The sequence below is a fragment of the Simochromis diagramma genome, unplaced genomic scaffold, assembly GCF_900408965.1.
Source record: "Simochromis diagramma unplaced genomic scaffold, fSimDia1.1 OVJJ01000361.1, whole genome shotgun sequence".
NCBI classification, from domain to species: Eukaryota; Metazoa; Chordata; class Actinopteri; order Cichliformes; family Cichlidae; genus Simochromis; species Simochromis diagramma.
This window is the reverse complement of record NW_024386860.1, coordinates 19,105,604-19,119,700: the sequence shown is the minus strand read 5'-3', so window position 1 is coordinate 19,119,700 and position 14,097 is coordinate 19,105,604. Positions and strand designations below refer to the sequence as shown.

Genomic DNA, 14,097 nt, shown 5'->3' with positions numbered 1-14,097 from the left:
CATCGGCAGAAGTTAGCGGGAGATCGACAAACGGATTGGTGCGGCGGCTGCAGTGATGCGGACGCTGCACCGGTCCGTCGTGGTGAAGAGGGAGCTGATTTTAAAATGGAGCTCTCAATTTACTGGTCGATCTACGTCCCTACCCTCACCTATGGTCACGAGCTGTGGGTAGTGACCGAAAGAACGAGATCGCAGATACAAGCTGTGGAAATGAGCTTCCTCCGAGGGGTGGCTGGTCTCTCCCTTAGAGATAGGGTGAGGAGTTTGGCCATCTGGGAGGGGCTCAGAGTAGAGCCGCTGCTCCTCCACATTGAACTGAGCCAGCTGAGGTGGTTCGGGCATCTGACAAGGATGCCTCCTGGGTGAGGTGTTCCAGGCATGACCCACTGGGAGGAGGCCCCGGGGCAGACTCAGGACACGCTGGAGGGATTATATCTCTCAGCTGGACTGGGAACGCCTTGGTGTTCACCCAGACAAGCTGGAGGAGGTGGCTGGGGAGAGGGAGGGCTGGAGCCTGCTGCCCCCGCAACCCGGTCCCGGACAAGCAGAAGAAGATGGATGGATGGCGTGAATGCATACCTCACACAGAGCCATACCCTGGGTCATGGTAACGAACCTGCCTGAGCCCAGGGTCAGGAGCTCTGACGCCCATCGGGGTTTGATAAACCTTCAGCTCCACCTGAGCCACCATCCTCAGGACCTCACAGAGGTTCTCACAAACACACCTGCAGCGTCCTCCTACCTACCTGCTCCCTCATGTTACAGCTGCTGCTCGTTGTGAACGCGGCTCATTGCTGACATGGACTGACAGGAAAGCCCACTGTGTGCATTCCACACTTTTTATTAGAAATAAAAGTTGTTACATGCTTACAGTTACACAAAATGGCAGAAATCTATCATGAAGATCACCAAGAATGTAAACCTTGTTTTTCATGATTTATTGGGGTTAATAACACTCACCTTCATTCCATTTCCAGAGTGTAACAATCAACCACTTGTGCTGAAATCTACAAAATCTACTCTGACACATTCAAAGGTGTCCGTTGCTACTGACAAGAAAGAAAGCTGTTTTGATGCTATGGACTGAGGCACATTTTAATTGGGTGAGGGGTGGGGCTATGTTATAGATTCATTTTTACAATTTATATATTTAATGTTAAATGTAGCTTATGTACATTATTTTAGGGTGTCACATGCCACCCCATGCCACCACAGTAGCTCCGCCCCTGAGTCTAAGGAGTGTCGTTGGGACTTCATTGGTCAGCGTGTTTGTTGACCTTAGCCAAAAAATCCGTGTGAAACTCTGCACTCAAGCTTCAAGTTACAAGTACGAATTTCGACCCAACTTTTCTTCCTTTCAGCTGATTGGTCAATGTCATGTTAATTACAAATGTAACTATCCAATCAGAGAACAGATGGGTTTGGTAAATGGTAAATTGCCTGTATTTATATAGCGCTTTTCTAGTCCCTAAGGACCCCAAAGCGCTTTACACATCCAGTCATCCACCCATTCACACACACATTCACACACTGGTGATGGCAGCTACATTGTAGCCACAGCCACCCTGGGGCGCACTGACAGAGGTGAGGCTGCCGGGCACTGGCGCCACCGGGCCCTCTGACCACCACCAGTAGGCAACGGGTGAAGTGTCTTGCCCAAGGACACAACGAATGAGACTGTCCAAGCCGGGGCTCGAACTGGCAACCTTCCGATTACAAGGCGAACTCCCAACTCTTGAGCCACGATCGCTGTCAGAGGGGCGCTTTTTTGAGCTGCAGGTCCTTGAAGGATAAATGCGCTTTCACGTCTCTTATCGCCATGCCATGAAGGAAAACATCTGTGTGTGTCCGAGTAAACGTTTTCTCACAGGTTGACGTGCTGACACAGGGACCTCCAGAGCGTTTTCAAAGGCGCTGTCGACCTCGGAGGGAAAGCAGTGCTGTGGAAATGACGCACTCTTCACTAGTCGGGACAGTTACAAAGCTTTCCTCGTTATGAATGAGCGATACGTTTTTATGAAACATTTGAACATAAGACAACACACACTCTCGTAGAGGAGATAAAGTCAGAGATACATGTTTTGAAATAACAAGGATCAGGTGCATCTAGCACACCTAGAGCGGTCGCTAAAAAACGATATACAAGCAGAGCTCAGCAGCCAGCGCAACAAATTCTGGATCGTTCGCTCTTAGTTAGCGGTGAGCACAGCGCACGCCGCGTCCGATGTGAAACGGCCTTCATGCTGCATAGTGTGACTCATAGCAATGGTCCTGGGTCAACCCTGATTTTGTGTTAAAGTAATACTAAAGTAATAAAGGTGTTTCTGAACACTGGTATACCACAACTGTATCCTTTCAACAGCTACCAAAAGTTAAAGGACTTAGCTTGTATGAGCCTTATGGGATCATTTATATACAGATCCTCCAACTTCAAACTGTATTACCCTTCAAGGACCTGCACTTCAAAAAAGCCTCCCTCCGACAGCCAAACCCATCTGTTCTCTGATTGGATAGTTACATTTGTGATTGACATGACATTGACCAATCAGCTAAAAGGAAGAAAAATAGGGTCAAAATTCGTACTTGTAACTTGAAGCTTGAGTGCAGAGTTTCACACGGATTATTTGGCTAAGTCCACACAAATCTTTTTACACATACAAATCCTGATTTACAAGTACAAAATATTTATGACCACAATTTGAGCCCATATGTGTGTGTGTGTGGAAGAGCAGTGCTGGGCGTTTTCTAGAGAAACACCAGCTCAGGAAGTGTGAGGGTGATGGAGGAAGGTGATAGTTGTGGATGGAGGTGATGTAGGAGTACCAAAAGTGCAGCTACTAGGAGGCTGACTGTCCAATCAGACTGCATTTTCCCTGCAGAGGTGAAACCTCATTGACTCACACTGAGGCAGGAAGGAAAGAAAACAATCAGATGTGTTTCTCTGTCAGCGTGGACATTAGAGCAGGTGTGGAGCAGGTGAGCTCAGCCATGAAGGCAGAGGGGGGCGACCCACAGGTCTGTGCTGCGCCGTGGGCTGACTCTGATCTTCATCTGTGACTCTTCCTCTCTCTCCTCCTCAGTGGTCTTCGTCTGCTGTTCTCCTGACGTCTTCAGGAAGTTGATGGTTGAGTTCAGGCGGGAAAATCTCACTCACGAGCAGTACGTCTTTTTCTATCTCGACGTGTTCGCCGACAGCCTGAAATCTGAACACCGCCAGCCGTGGCGCCGCGGGGACCGTGAGGACGCTATTGCCAAGGAAGCCTTTCAGGTATGGCATCAGTATCCAGGAGGAGGTCGGTCAAAGAAACCAGACTCTCCTGACTGCAGCTGACTCCACATTAACCTCACTGCTTCATACATCATACGTGATACATGACATGCTCTACTTTCAAGATTAGGCTTCAAACTTTCCTTTTTGCTAAAGCATATAGTTAGGGCTGGACCAGGTGACCCTGGATCCTGCCTTAGTTATGCTGCAATAGGTGTAGGCTGCTGGGGATTCCCATGATGCATTGGGTGTTTCTTCTTCACTCACTAGTTAATTGAGTTAATAGACCTCTCTGCATTGAGTCATACTTGTTATTAATCTCTTTTTATTTCATGTTTTTTCTTTATTTTTACATCGTAGATACAAACTGAAGACATTAAATATACGAAGCAAGATATGTGGAATATGTAGCAAAGAAAAAAAAGATAAATAACTAAATATTAGGGGTGCAACGATACTCGTGTCGATATTGAACCGTTCGATACAGTGCTTTCGGTTCGGTACGCATATGTATCGAACAATACAAAATTTTTCATTTATTTTATCAACTTTCCTTCTGACGATGCTGTCTGTGTTGAGCGCTCAGTGGATCTGCGCTCGACAGTGCAGCCTAGGCGGAGTAGTCGAACGCAGATTCACTGAGCGCAGGGCAAGCTAGCGAGACAGAAGCTAAGCTCTCCTTGCAACATGGACCTCCCCCACCCTCATTCAGATCTGCCGTTTGGAACTATTTTGGTTTTCATGTGACGTATGACCCTGAAGGTAAGTGAGTCATGGACTAAAGTAAAACAGTATGTTGGATGTGCCACGCAATGCTCAATTACATGGATGGGAACTACTGCGTTATCACGGTTTGCTCGTTAACGTGTTGGCCGTCCAGCCCCACGCACGGGGGGATCCGCGGTAGCTCGTTAACGGAGATTTGCCGTGTTGTGGCGTTAACGTCATTTCAGATTAACACTGACAGCACTAGTGGGAACACAACGAATATGACTGCACATTTACTCCGACATCATCCTAGTGCAAAGACAAGTGGAAGCAGACAAAAACAACAAGCACGCAGGCTACAAACTTTACCCGAGTCATTTAGACAGCCGTTAGCACAGGATTCTCCTTATGGGGACCTGATATGTTTAATATGCTGCTGAGAATATAGCCCAGAAGAAGCGTATAGTATAGCTTTTATTTTGAAAGAGCCATTTCTCTGTAATAAACTCTCTTTTCCAAAGATGAGGGATTTCTCCATCAGATATTTATTTTTTTATTACTTTGTTTCAGCAACATTAAATTTAAAAACTGTACTTTTGAGTTAAAATATATATTTATAATTTTAATAAATGACAAATTAAAAAGGCATGAACATTTTTTGTATCGAAAAAATATCGAACCGTGAATTTTGTGTATCGTTGCACCCCTACTAAATATGTTTTATACACCGCGTTCCAAATTATTATGCAAATTGTGTTTAAGTGTCATAAAGATTAAATAAGTTGTTTTTCAGTTAAATGGGATTGTGTCTCAGAGCTCTTTGGATGACTGAAATCAATCTCGGACACCTGTGATCATCAGTTTGCCAGCTGAGCCCAATTAAAGGAAAACTACTAAAGAAGGATGTTCCACATTATTAAGCAGACCACCATTTTCAAGCAACGTAGGAAGGAAAAATGATCTCTGCTGCTGAAAAGCATAAAATAGTTGAATGCCTTGGACATGTAATGAAAACCTTGGCTGAGTCAGAGCACACATGGGTTCCTGCAGGTAAAGGCACAATGATGCCATTACAAAGCAGCAAACACATATTTGAAGCTGCTGGTGCCTCTGGAGGCCTGCGAACATGAAGCTGTAGGATCCTCCAGAGACTTGCAGTTGTGCATAAACCTTCTATTCGGCCACCCTTAACCAACACTCACAGCAGAAATGGCTGCAGTGGGCCCAGAACCACATGAAGACTAATTTTCAAACAGTCCTGTTCACAGATGAGTGCAGCGCAACCCTGGATGGTCCAGATGGATGCAGAGGTGGATGGTTGGTGGATGGCCACCATGTCTCCACAAGGCTGCGACATCAGCAAGGAGGTGGAGTCATGTTTTGAGCCGGAATCACGGGGGGAGAGCTGGTCGGCCCCTTTAGGGTCCCTGAAGGTGTGAAAATGACCTCGGCAAAGTATGTGGAGTTCCTGACTGACCACTTTCTTCCATGGTAGAAAGGGAGAAAACACCTCTGCATCCTTGGCTGCTATCGGCGTAAAAGGAGAGAAACTCATGGTGTGGTCCCCATTCTTCCCTGACCTCAATCCTACTGAGAACCTTTGGAGCATCCTCAAGCAAAAGATCTGTGAGGGTGGGAGGCCGTTCACATCCAAACAGCAGCTCCGGGAGGCTATTCTGACATCAAGACATTCAAGTAGAAACTTTCCAAAAACAAGTTCCATGGATGCAAGAATTGTAAAACTGCTTTCAAATAAGGGGTCCTGTGTTAATATGTAACTTGACCTGTTAAGATGTTTTTGATTGAAATAACTTTTGATGTCAGTAAAATTGATCTACTAATGCTGCAAATTCAACACATGACCATTTTCAATTCTCTACAACCTATCAAATCTTTTGAAACTCTGTGTGCGTAATAATTTGGAACAGAGCATTTTAAGTTTTTTGTTTTTGAAAACATACTGATTTCATTGGGAGGTTTGTTCAGTAACATTTGAATTGTACTCTAATGTCTTATGACTCAAAAGTTATGCCGACTGTCATTTGAATCGACTATTTAGGAAAAACAGAAAAATATCATTTGCATAATAATTTGGAACGAGGTGTATTTTAGATTCCTGTAAGTAGCCGCCTTTGCTGTGTTGACAGCGCTGCAAACCCTTCTGTCAGTGAGCTTCATGATGTCATCACCTGAAATAGTTTCACCTCACAGGTGGGCCTGTCAGGGTTCAATTGTGGAGTTTCTTGCCTTCTTAATGGGGTTGGGACCATCAGTTGTGTTGGGCAGAAGTCAGGTTCTCACTCACTATGTGAGTGAGAAAGGTGACTGGAAAGGAAAAACTCCCTTTTAACAGGAAGAAACCTCAAGCAGAACCAGACTCAGGGAGGGGCGGGGCCATCTGCTGTGATTGGTTGGAGTGAGAGAAGGAAGACAGGATAAAGACATGCTGTGGAAGAGAGACAGAGGTTAATAACAGATATGATTCAATGCAGAGAGGTCTGTTAACACAGTGAGTGAGAAAGGTGACTGGAAAGGAAAAACTCAATGCATCATGGGAATCCCCAGCAGCCTACGTCTATTGCAGCATAACTAAGGGAGGATTCAGGGTCACCTGGTCCAGCCCTAACTATATGCTTTAGCAAAAAGGAAAGTTTGAAGCCTAATCTTGAAAGTAGAGATAGTGTCTGTCTCCTGAATCCAAATTGGAAGCTGGTTCCACAGAAGAGGGGCCTGAAAACTGAAGGCTCTGCCTCCCATTCTACTTTTAAATACTCTAGGAACAACAAGTAGGCCTGCAGAGCGAGAGCGAAGTGCTCTAATAGGGTGATATGGTACTACAAGGTCATTAAGATCAGATGGGGCCTGATTATTTAAGACCTTGTATGTGAGGAGCAGGATTTTGAATTCTGGATTTAACAGGAAGCCAAAACAGGAGAAATCTGCTCTCTCTTTCTAGTCCCTGTCAGGACTCTTGCTGCAGCATTTTGGATCAGCTGAAGGCTTTTCAGGGAGTTTTTAGGACTTCCTGATAATAATGAATTACAGTCGTCCAGCCTGGAAGTAATAAATGCATGAACTAGTTTTTCAGCGTCACTCTGAGACAGGATATTTCTAACTTTAGAGATGTTGCACAAATGGAAGAAAGCAGTCTTACATATTTGTTTAATATGTGCGTTGAAGGAGATGTCCTGGTCAAAAATGACTCCAAGGTTCCTCACAGCGTTACTGGAGGCCAAGGTAATGCCATCCAGAGTAAGAATCTGGTTAGAGACCATATTTCCAAGATTTTCAGGGCCGAGTACAATAACCTCAGTTTGATCTGAATTAAGAAGCAGAAAGTTAGCGGCCATCCAGGTCTTTATGTCTTTAAGACATTCCTGCAGTTTAACTCATTGGTGTGTGTTATCTGGCTTCATGGACAGATAGAGCTGGGTGTCATCTGCATAGCAGTGTAAATGTATGCTATGTCTTCTAATGATACTGCCTAAGGGAAGCATGTATAATGTAAACAGAATTGGTCCTAGCACTGAACCCTGTGGAACTCCATAATTAACCTCAGTGTGTGAAGAGGACTCTCCATTTACATGCACAAACTGGAGTCTATTAGATAGATATGATACAAACCACTGCAGCACAGTACCTGTAATACCTACAGCATGTTCTAATCGCTCTAATAGGATATTATGGTCGACAGTATGGAACGCTGCACTGAGGTCTAGCAGGACAAGCACAGAGATGAGTCCACTGTCAGAGGCCATAAGAAGATCATTTGTAACCTTCACTAAAACTGTTTCTGTGCTGTGATGAGCTCTGAAACCTGACTGAAACTCTTCAAATAAACCTCTGCAGATGATCTGTTAGCTGTTTGACAACTACTCTTTCAAGGATGTTTGATATGAAGGAAGGTTGGAGATTGGCCTATAATTAGCTAAGACTGCTGGGTCTAGAGATGCTTTTTGAGTAAAGGTTTAACTACTGCCAGCTTGAAGGCCTGTGGTACATAGCTGATTATTAGAGATAGGTTGATCATATTTAAGATCGAAGCATTAATTAATGGCAGGACTTCTTTGAGCAGTTTTGTAGGAATGGGGTCTAAAAGACACGTTGATGGTTTGGAGGAATCAGCTAAGAGAAACAACAGTCCATCATTACTTTAAGAACTGAGGGTCCGTCAGTCTGGAAAATTGCTAAAACTTTAATGCGTCCCCAGAATCCATCAAGCACCACGATGAAACTGGCACACATGAGGACGCCCCAGGAAAGGAAGACCAAGACTCCCCTCTGCTGCTCAGGATAAACGTATCTGAGTCACCAGCCTCAGATTAGATAGATGCCACACAGAGCTCCAGTAGCAGACAAATCTCTACATGTTCAGAGGAGACTGTGAATCAGGCCTTTATGGTCAAATAGCTGCTGAGAAACCACGACTAAAGATTTGTTTGGACCAAAAAACACAAGGAATGGACATTAGACCAGTGGACATCTGTGCTGTGGTCTGATGAGGTCAAATTTGAGATCTTTAGTTCCACTTGCCGTGTCTTTGTGTGATGCAGAAAGGTGAACGATGGTCTCCACATGCATGGTTCCCACTGTGAAGCTTGGAGGAGGAGGTGTGATGGTGTGGGGGGGCGTTGCTGCTGACACTGTTGTGGATTTATTCAAAACTGAAGGCACACTGAGCCAGCTTGGCTACCACAGCATCCTGCAGCAACACACCATCACATCATTGATTTATCAACACCACAATGACCCCAAACACACCTCCATGCTGTGTAAGGGCTCTGTGACCAGCAAGGAGCGCGATGGAGTGCTACGCCCGATGGCCTGGCCTCCACAGTCACCTGACCTAACCCCAGTGGAGATGGTTTGGGATGAGATGGAGCACAGAGTGAAGGCAAAGGGCCAACAGGTGCTCAGCATCTGTGGGAACTCCTTCAAGCCTGTTGGAAACCATTTCAGGAGACAACCTCATGAAGCTCATGGAGGATAGGGTGGGTGGATTTTACGAAGAATGTAAATTATCAAACGTGTTTTGAGTTATTTCACACTTTTGTGTTTACTACATAATTCCATCTGAGTGTTCATTCATAGTTTTGATGCCTTCAGTGAGAATCTACAATATATATAATCATGAAAATAAAGAAAAACCATTAAATGAGAAGCTGTGTCCAAACTTTTGACTGCTAGTGTACATCACAGGTCATAGGTCGGTCTCAGGTGACCCGAAACGCCTCCTCCTGTCTGCAGAGTCAGGTGGGTGGAGTTTGTAAAGCAGTGAAATGATTGAATGGATTTACTGTGCAGCTCTGAGCTCCAGTGTGCTGCACGTGGACCTCGCCGTGTTTGTTCTCGCAGCTCCTCGCAGGAATCCGAGGAACCGTTTAAATCGCTCGTCACGTGTAGCTGCAGTTTTAAACATCCTTCAGTGGTGTGAGAGGAAGAAACACTCATTAATCTGACGACTGCTGACGACTTGCAGCTGCACCTGGAGCGCCGTGCGTCCTCACGGCTCGCCCTCGTTATGGAGTAATCATGCAAGCAGATCGGGCGCCGTAATCTTGGAGGAAAGGTTACGCTGATTAACCCAAATCTCTGCCTGACTTCATATCATAAATATGAGCTTCAGCTGAAGTCAGCCCAAAGTTTCCAGCGTGATCTCCCACCTGCTGCCTCCTCAAACACCAGCACGAGTGAACGAGTGAAGAGAAACATGATTTCCATCAGCGCACATTTACTCATGACCAGAGATGGGCAGTAACGCATTACTTGTAACGCGTTACTGTAATCTGATTACTTTTTTCGAGTAACGAGTAAAGTAAGAGATTACTATTGCAAAAACGGTAATTAGATTACCGTTACTTTCCCGTAGGAACGCTGCATTACTGCGTTACTAAAACCGTGATTTTTTGCGAGAATGTCTCACGACAGTGACGTAAGCGAGTGCGACATTCGTGACAACAGCTGTGTGCAGATCAACAATGGATCATATATCGATTGTGGGAGAGAGTATGAGCGTGCAGCGTTTAAAGCGTGGAAGTACTGACCTTACTTTGAGTTTGATTCCATAAAAAGTGACAAAAACATTAGTGTCCGTTGTGCGTGGGAAGAAAACTTCTTTTTACAGCAAAAAAAACCCCTAAACTTCTGAGCAAGCACCAAGTAGCTACGACGTAATGGGAAACTCACAGAGAAACTCGCGGATTCTTCCACTGACCGCGGCACACCTGCACCAGGGTAACCCTCTGCCTACCCCACTCCTGCTTTACAGGTGAAAATAGAGCAACAGGACGCTGAGTCTTTGACTTTATTTATGTTCTGCTGTGTTTTACTTGCATCTATTTGAAAGACTGAGTGTAAACACAAAAAATATTTTATTTTATGTGCTGGAATGTGCAGAAAATAGGTTTAAATGTTTAACTAATTTCTTCCAGTCAGAGAATGTTGCATATAATTAAATTTATGCTTGATGCATAAAGTTAAAAGATTAAAACTAATAAAACAAGTTTTAAAAAGAGACTTTTCCATTTGATTATATTTTGTATGATGGATTATGCAGAAAAAGTAGAATTGGGCTGAAAGATCTATCGCTTTATCACCTCTTCAGGTTGTAAATCGTGTTTTTAAAAAGTAACTAAGTAACTAAGTAATTAATTACTTTTGAAAATAAGTAATCAGTAAAGTAACGGGATTACTTTTTTGGGGAAGTAATCAGTAATTAGTTACTGATTACTTTTTTCAAGTAACTTGACCAACACTGCTCATGACAGAGAACATGTCAAACATTTAAACACAGAAGATCTGCCAAAGTCAGCGAGCTAAAGAGAAACAGTTGGAGGAAGATTTAAGGGTGAGCTGGCAGCAGGTGGGTCACGTGGTCATCTCAGAGGTTCTCCAGCCTGTTTCAGAATCACGTTCCTCGCTGTGGACATTGACACAGCATGATGTCATCAGCAAACTCAGAGAATCTGGAGGAATCTCTGTGCGCAGGGAGGAGGCTGTGTGTGAGTACGTGTGTGTTACTGTGTGTGTGTTACTGTGTGTGTCCTCTGGTGCGACTCCCGGCTGAGACGGGACGGTTCATTGGGGAGGAGTCACGGGAAAACGATGTTTCAGCTCCACGTCAGCAGCAGGATCCTGGTGAACCTTCATTCTGTTCACTTCCTGTTAATCGTAGTGAAAAGTTAGCTGCAGTTCACCTAGGGGGCGCTGTGAGATCAAAGTGAGGGGAGCTAAACAGAGGCTGTGTCCCAATTCAGGGTCTGCACGCTTGAAGTACGCATTTCAAGTGCGATTACGTCACCGCCACGCGACGACGGCTGTCCCAATTCGAAGTGTACTTCAAATGCATACTCCAAATGCGCCGTCGATTTCCCCAAATATCAAGCGTGGTCCGGTGCACGCTTCGTGGTCCCATATATCCCACAATTCATAGCGAGGCGGTGGGTGTGGATAATTTTGCCGCAAAATATGGCAAAAGGGAGCGGCCGAAGAGTGAACTGTCAAAAGTACTGAATATGACGTCACTTATTTATGTGCGAATGTTTAATAATTAAGAACATTAAAACATTGCTGTTATGTGACATTAATGATGTTTGTACTTTCAGCGTTAACTTGGTTTTAAAGCCTCTACATATATATATATATATATATATATATATATATATATATATATATATATATATATATTAGGGGTGCAACGATATTCGTATCGATATTGAACCGTTCGATACAGTGCTTTCGGTTCGGTACGCATATGTATCGAACAATACAACATTTGTAATTTATTTTATCAACTTTCCTTCTGACGATGCTGTCTGTGTTGAGCGCTCAGTGAATCTGCGTTCGACTACTCCGCCTAGGCTGCACTGTCGAGCGCAGATCCACTGAGCGCTCAACACAGACAGCATCGTCAGAAGGAAGAGCGCAGGGCAAGCTAGCAAGACAGAAGTTAAGCTCTCCTTGCAACATGGACCTCCCCCACCCTCATTCAGATCTGGCGTTTGGAATTATTTTGGTTTTCATGTGACGTATGACCCTGAAGGTAAGCGAGTCATGGACTAAAGTATAACAGTATGTTGGATGTGTCATGCAATGCTCAATTACATGGGTGGGAACTAGTGTGTTAGCGCAGTTAGCTCGTTAACGTGTTGGCCGTCTAGCCCCATGCACGGGGGGATCCGCGGTAGCTCGTTAACGGACATATATTGACATATATTTTTCCTACAATAGCCCGACGGGCAGGGCAGAGATAGATTTTGGTAGCCCGACTGAAAAAAATCGCTAGCCCCGGGACGTCGGGCTAGCGATATTGCAAGCCCTGTATCTGATTGAGGAATCACTCATCTTTGGAAAAGAGAGTTTATTACAGAGAAATGGCTCTTTCCAAAATAAAAGCTATACTATCCGCTTCTTCTGGGCTATATTCTCAGCAGCATAAGGAGAATCATGTGCTAACAGCTGTCTAAATGACTCGGCTAAAGTTAGTAGCATGCTTGTTGTTTTTGTCTTTGCACTAGGATGATGTCGGCATAAATGTGCAGTCATATTCGTTGTGTTCCCACTAGTGCTTTCAGGTTAATCTCGTTGAAATGACCTTAACGCCACAACACGGCAAATCTCCGTTAACGAGCTACCGCCGATCGCCCTGTGCATGGGGCTAGACGGCCAACACGTTAACGAGCTAACTGCGCTAACACACTAGTTCCCACCCATGTAATTGAGCATTGCATGGCACATCCAACATACTCTTTTACTTTAGTCCATGACTCGCTTACCTTCAGGGTCATACGTCACATGAAAAATATATATATATATCATAATAATCTGACAGTCCTATAATATTGGCCATATTATATTTACATTACCACAGTGAGATGATTTTAGTCTCATGAGCAACATTAGCTAATTGTTATTTACTAACTAATCTTAAATGACTGTTCAGCACAGAAATGAAGCCCAACAATCATGTTTTACAGTCCCGTGGTCTCAGCCTCAGATACTCAACTAATCAAAGTGATGTCATGACAAAAATGAATGACCAATAAAACATTTTTCTCCTTCATTTCTGTCAAACAAAGCTGTATGAAACGTTTCTCGCGGTTAGTATCATGGTTGCTAGGCAACCTGAACAGCGCAACGAAGGCTAGACCGTCCCATTTCTCACGCCTCTCACTTCCGCACTTCTCGTACTTATCGTACGCACCGTACATAGTACCGTAGTGCGCGTACTTCAAGCGTGCAGACCCTGAATTGGGACACAGCCAGAGACTTTGGATTTTAGTGTCCATGAATCCAGCCTGGATAAAAGCACTCTTCCTTAGGGCTGGGTATCGTCACTGATTTCTAGAATCGATTCAATTCCGATTCACAAGGTCCCGAATCGATTCGATCCACGATTCGATTCGATTTAAATCTGGGAAATTTTGACAGTCAGAAATATAATTCAGATCAGAACATTTACATATTTTTGTATCTATAAAAAGGAAGCTGACACTCGCAAGACTTTATCCAAGGTGTGAGCATCACAGCAGATGCCTTTGTGTCAAAGTAGCTGAAGATAAAACACAGAAAAACATGAAGGTGGTTTTCCTGGTCTGGGATTTTATAAAAATATTCTGCAGTACATCAAAAACGAAAGAAAACCATTAATTAATGAACATTACCTCTGACGTTACAGCGGTTTTATTAGAGACACGGCTAAGCATTTTGCATTTTGAATAATTTTAAAAAGTTTCAATTTGTTCAGTATTGAACAGCAGAAATGAGGTTTTCTTTTCGGAAGAATGTAAAAGGGAAAAAAAACAGTGGCCGACAGCGCTGTAAGCAACAGTAGACTTGTGCGTAACAACCAAGCGAATAATGAAGAAAGCGAAACTGTTCGAGAGAGAGGGGAGAGGGAGAGAGAGAGAGCTGCGCATCGCAATGGAAACAAAACAGTAAAAGAGTGAATTCATGACGATGTTTATGTGAAGCGTTTGGATCTTCTTTTGCTGCTGGTTCGGTCAATATTGTTTGGAGAGAGATAAAACTAACAGCTTTAGAATCAGCGCATAAAGGGCGTGAACACAAAGCGCGGACCCGGATCAGCGAGCTGTCGGCTTTCAGCCCCGACTGTGAGAAAG

The 14,097-nt window shown here is 44.2% G+C and overlaps 1 protein-coding gene across 2 annotated transcripts in view; it reads left to right on the top strand.

Moving 5' to 3' along the window:
• The window catches only part of LOC120733008 (atrial natriuretic peptide receptor 1-like), a 68,252-nt gene that overhangs the window by 16,169 nt on the left and 37,986 nt on the right, over positions 1 to 14,097 (top strand). For both annotated transcript variants that reach the window (XM_040030981.1, XM_040030982.1), the window contains exon 3: positions 3,081 to 3,268. In XM_040030981.1, coding sequence (XP_039886915.1) covers positions 3,081 to 3,268 — 188 coding nt within the window. The remainder of the gene's footprint in view (positions 1 to 3,080; positions 3,269 to 14,097) is intronic.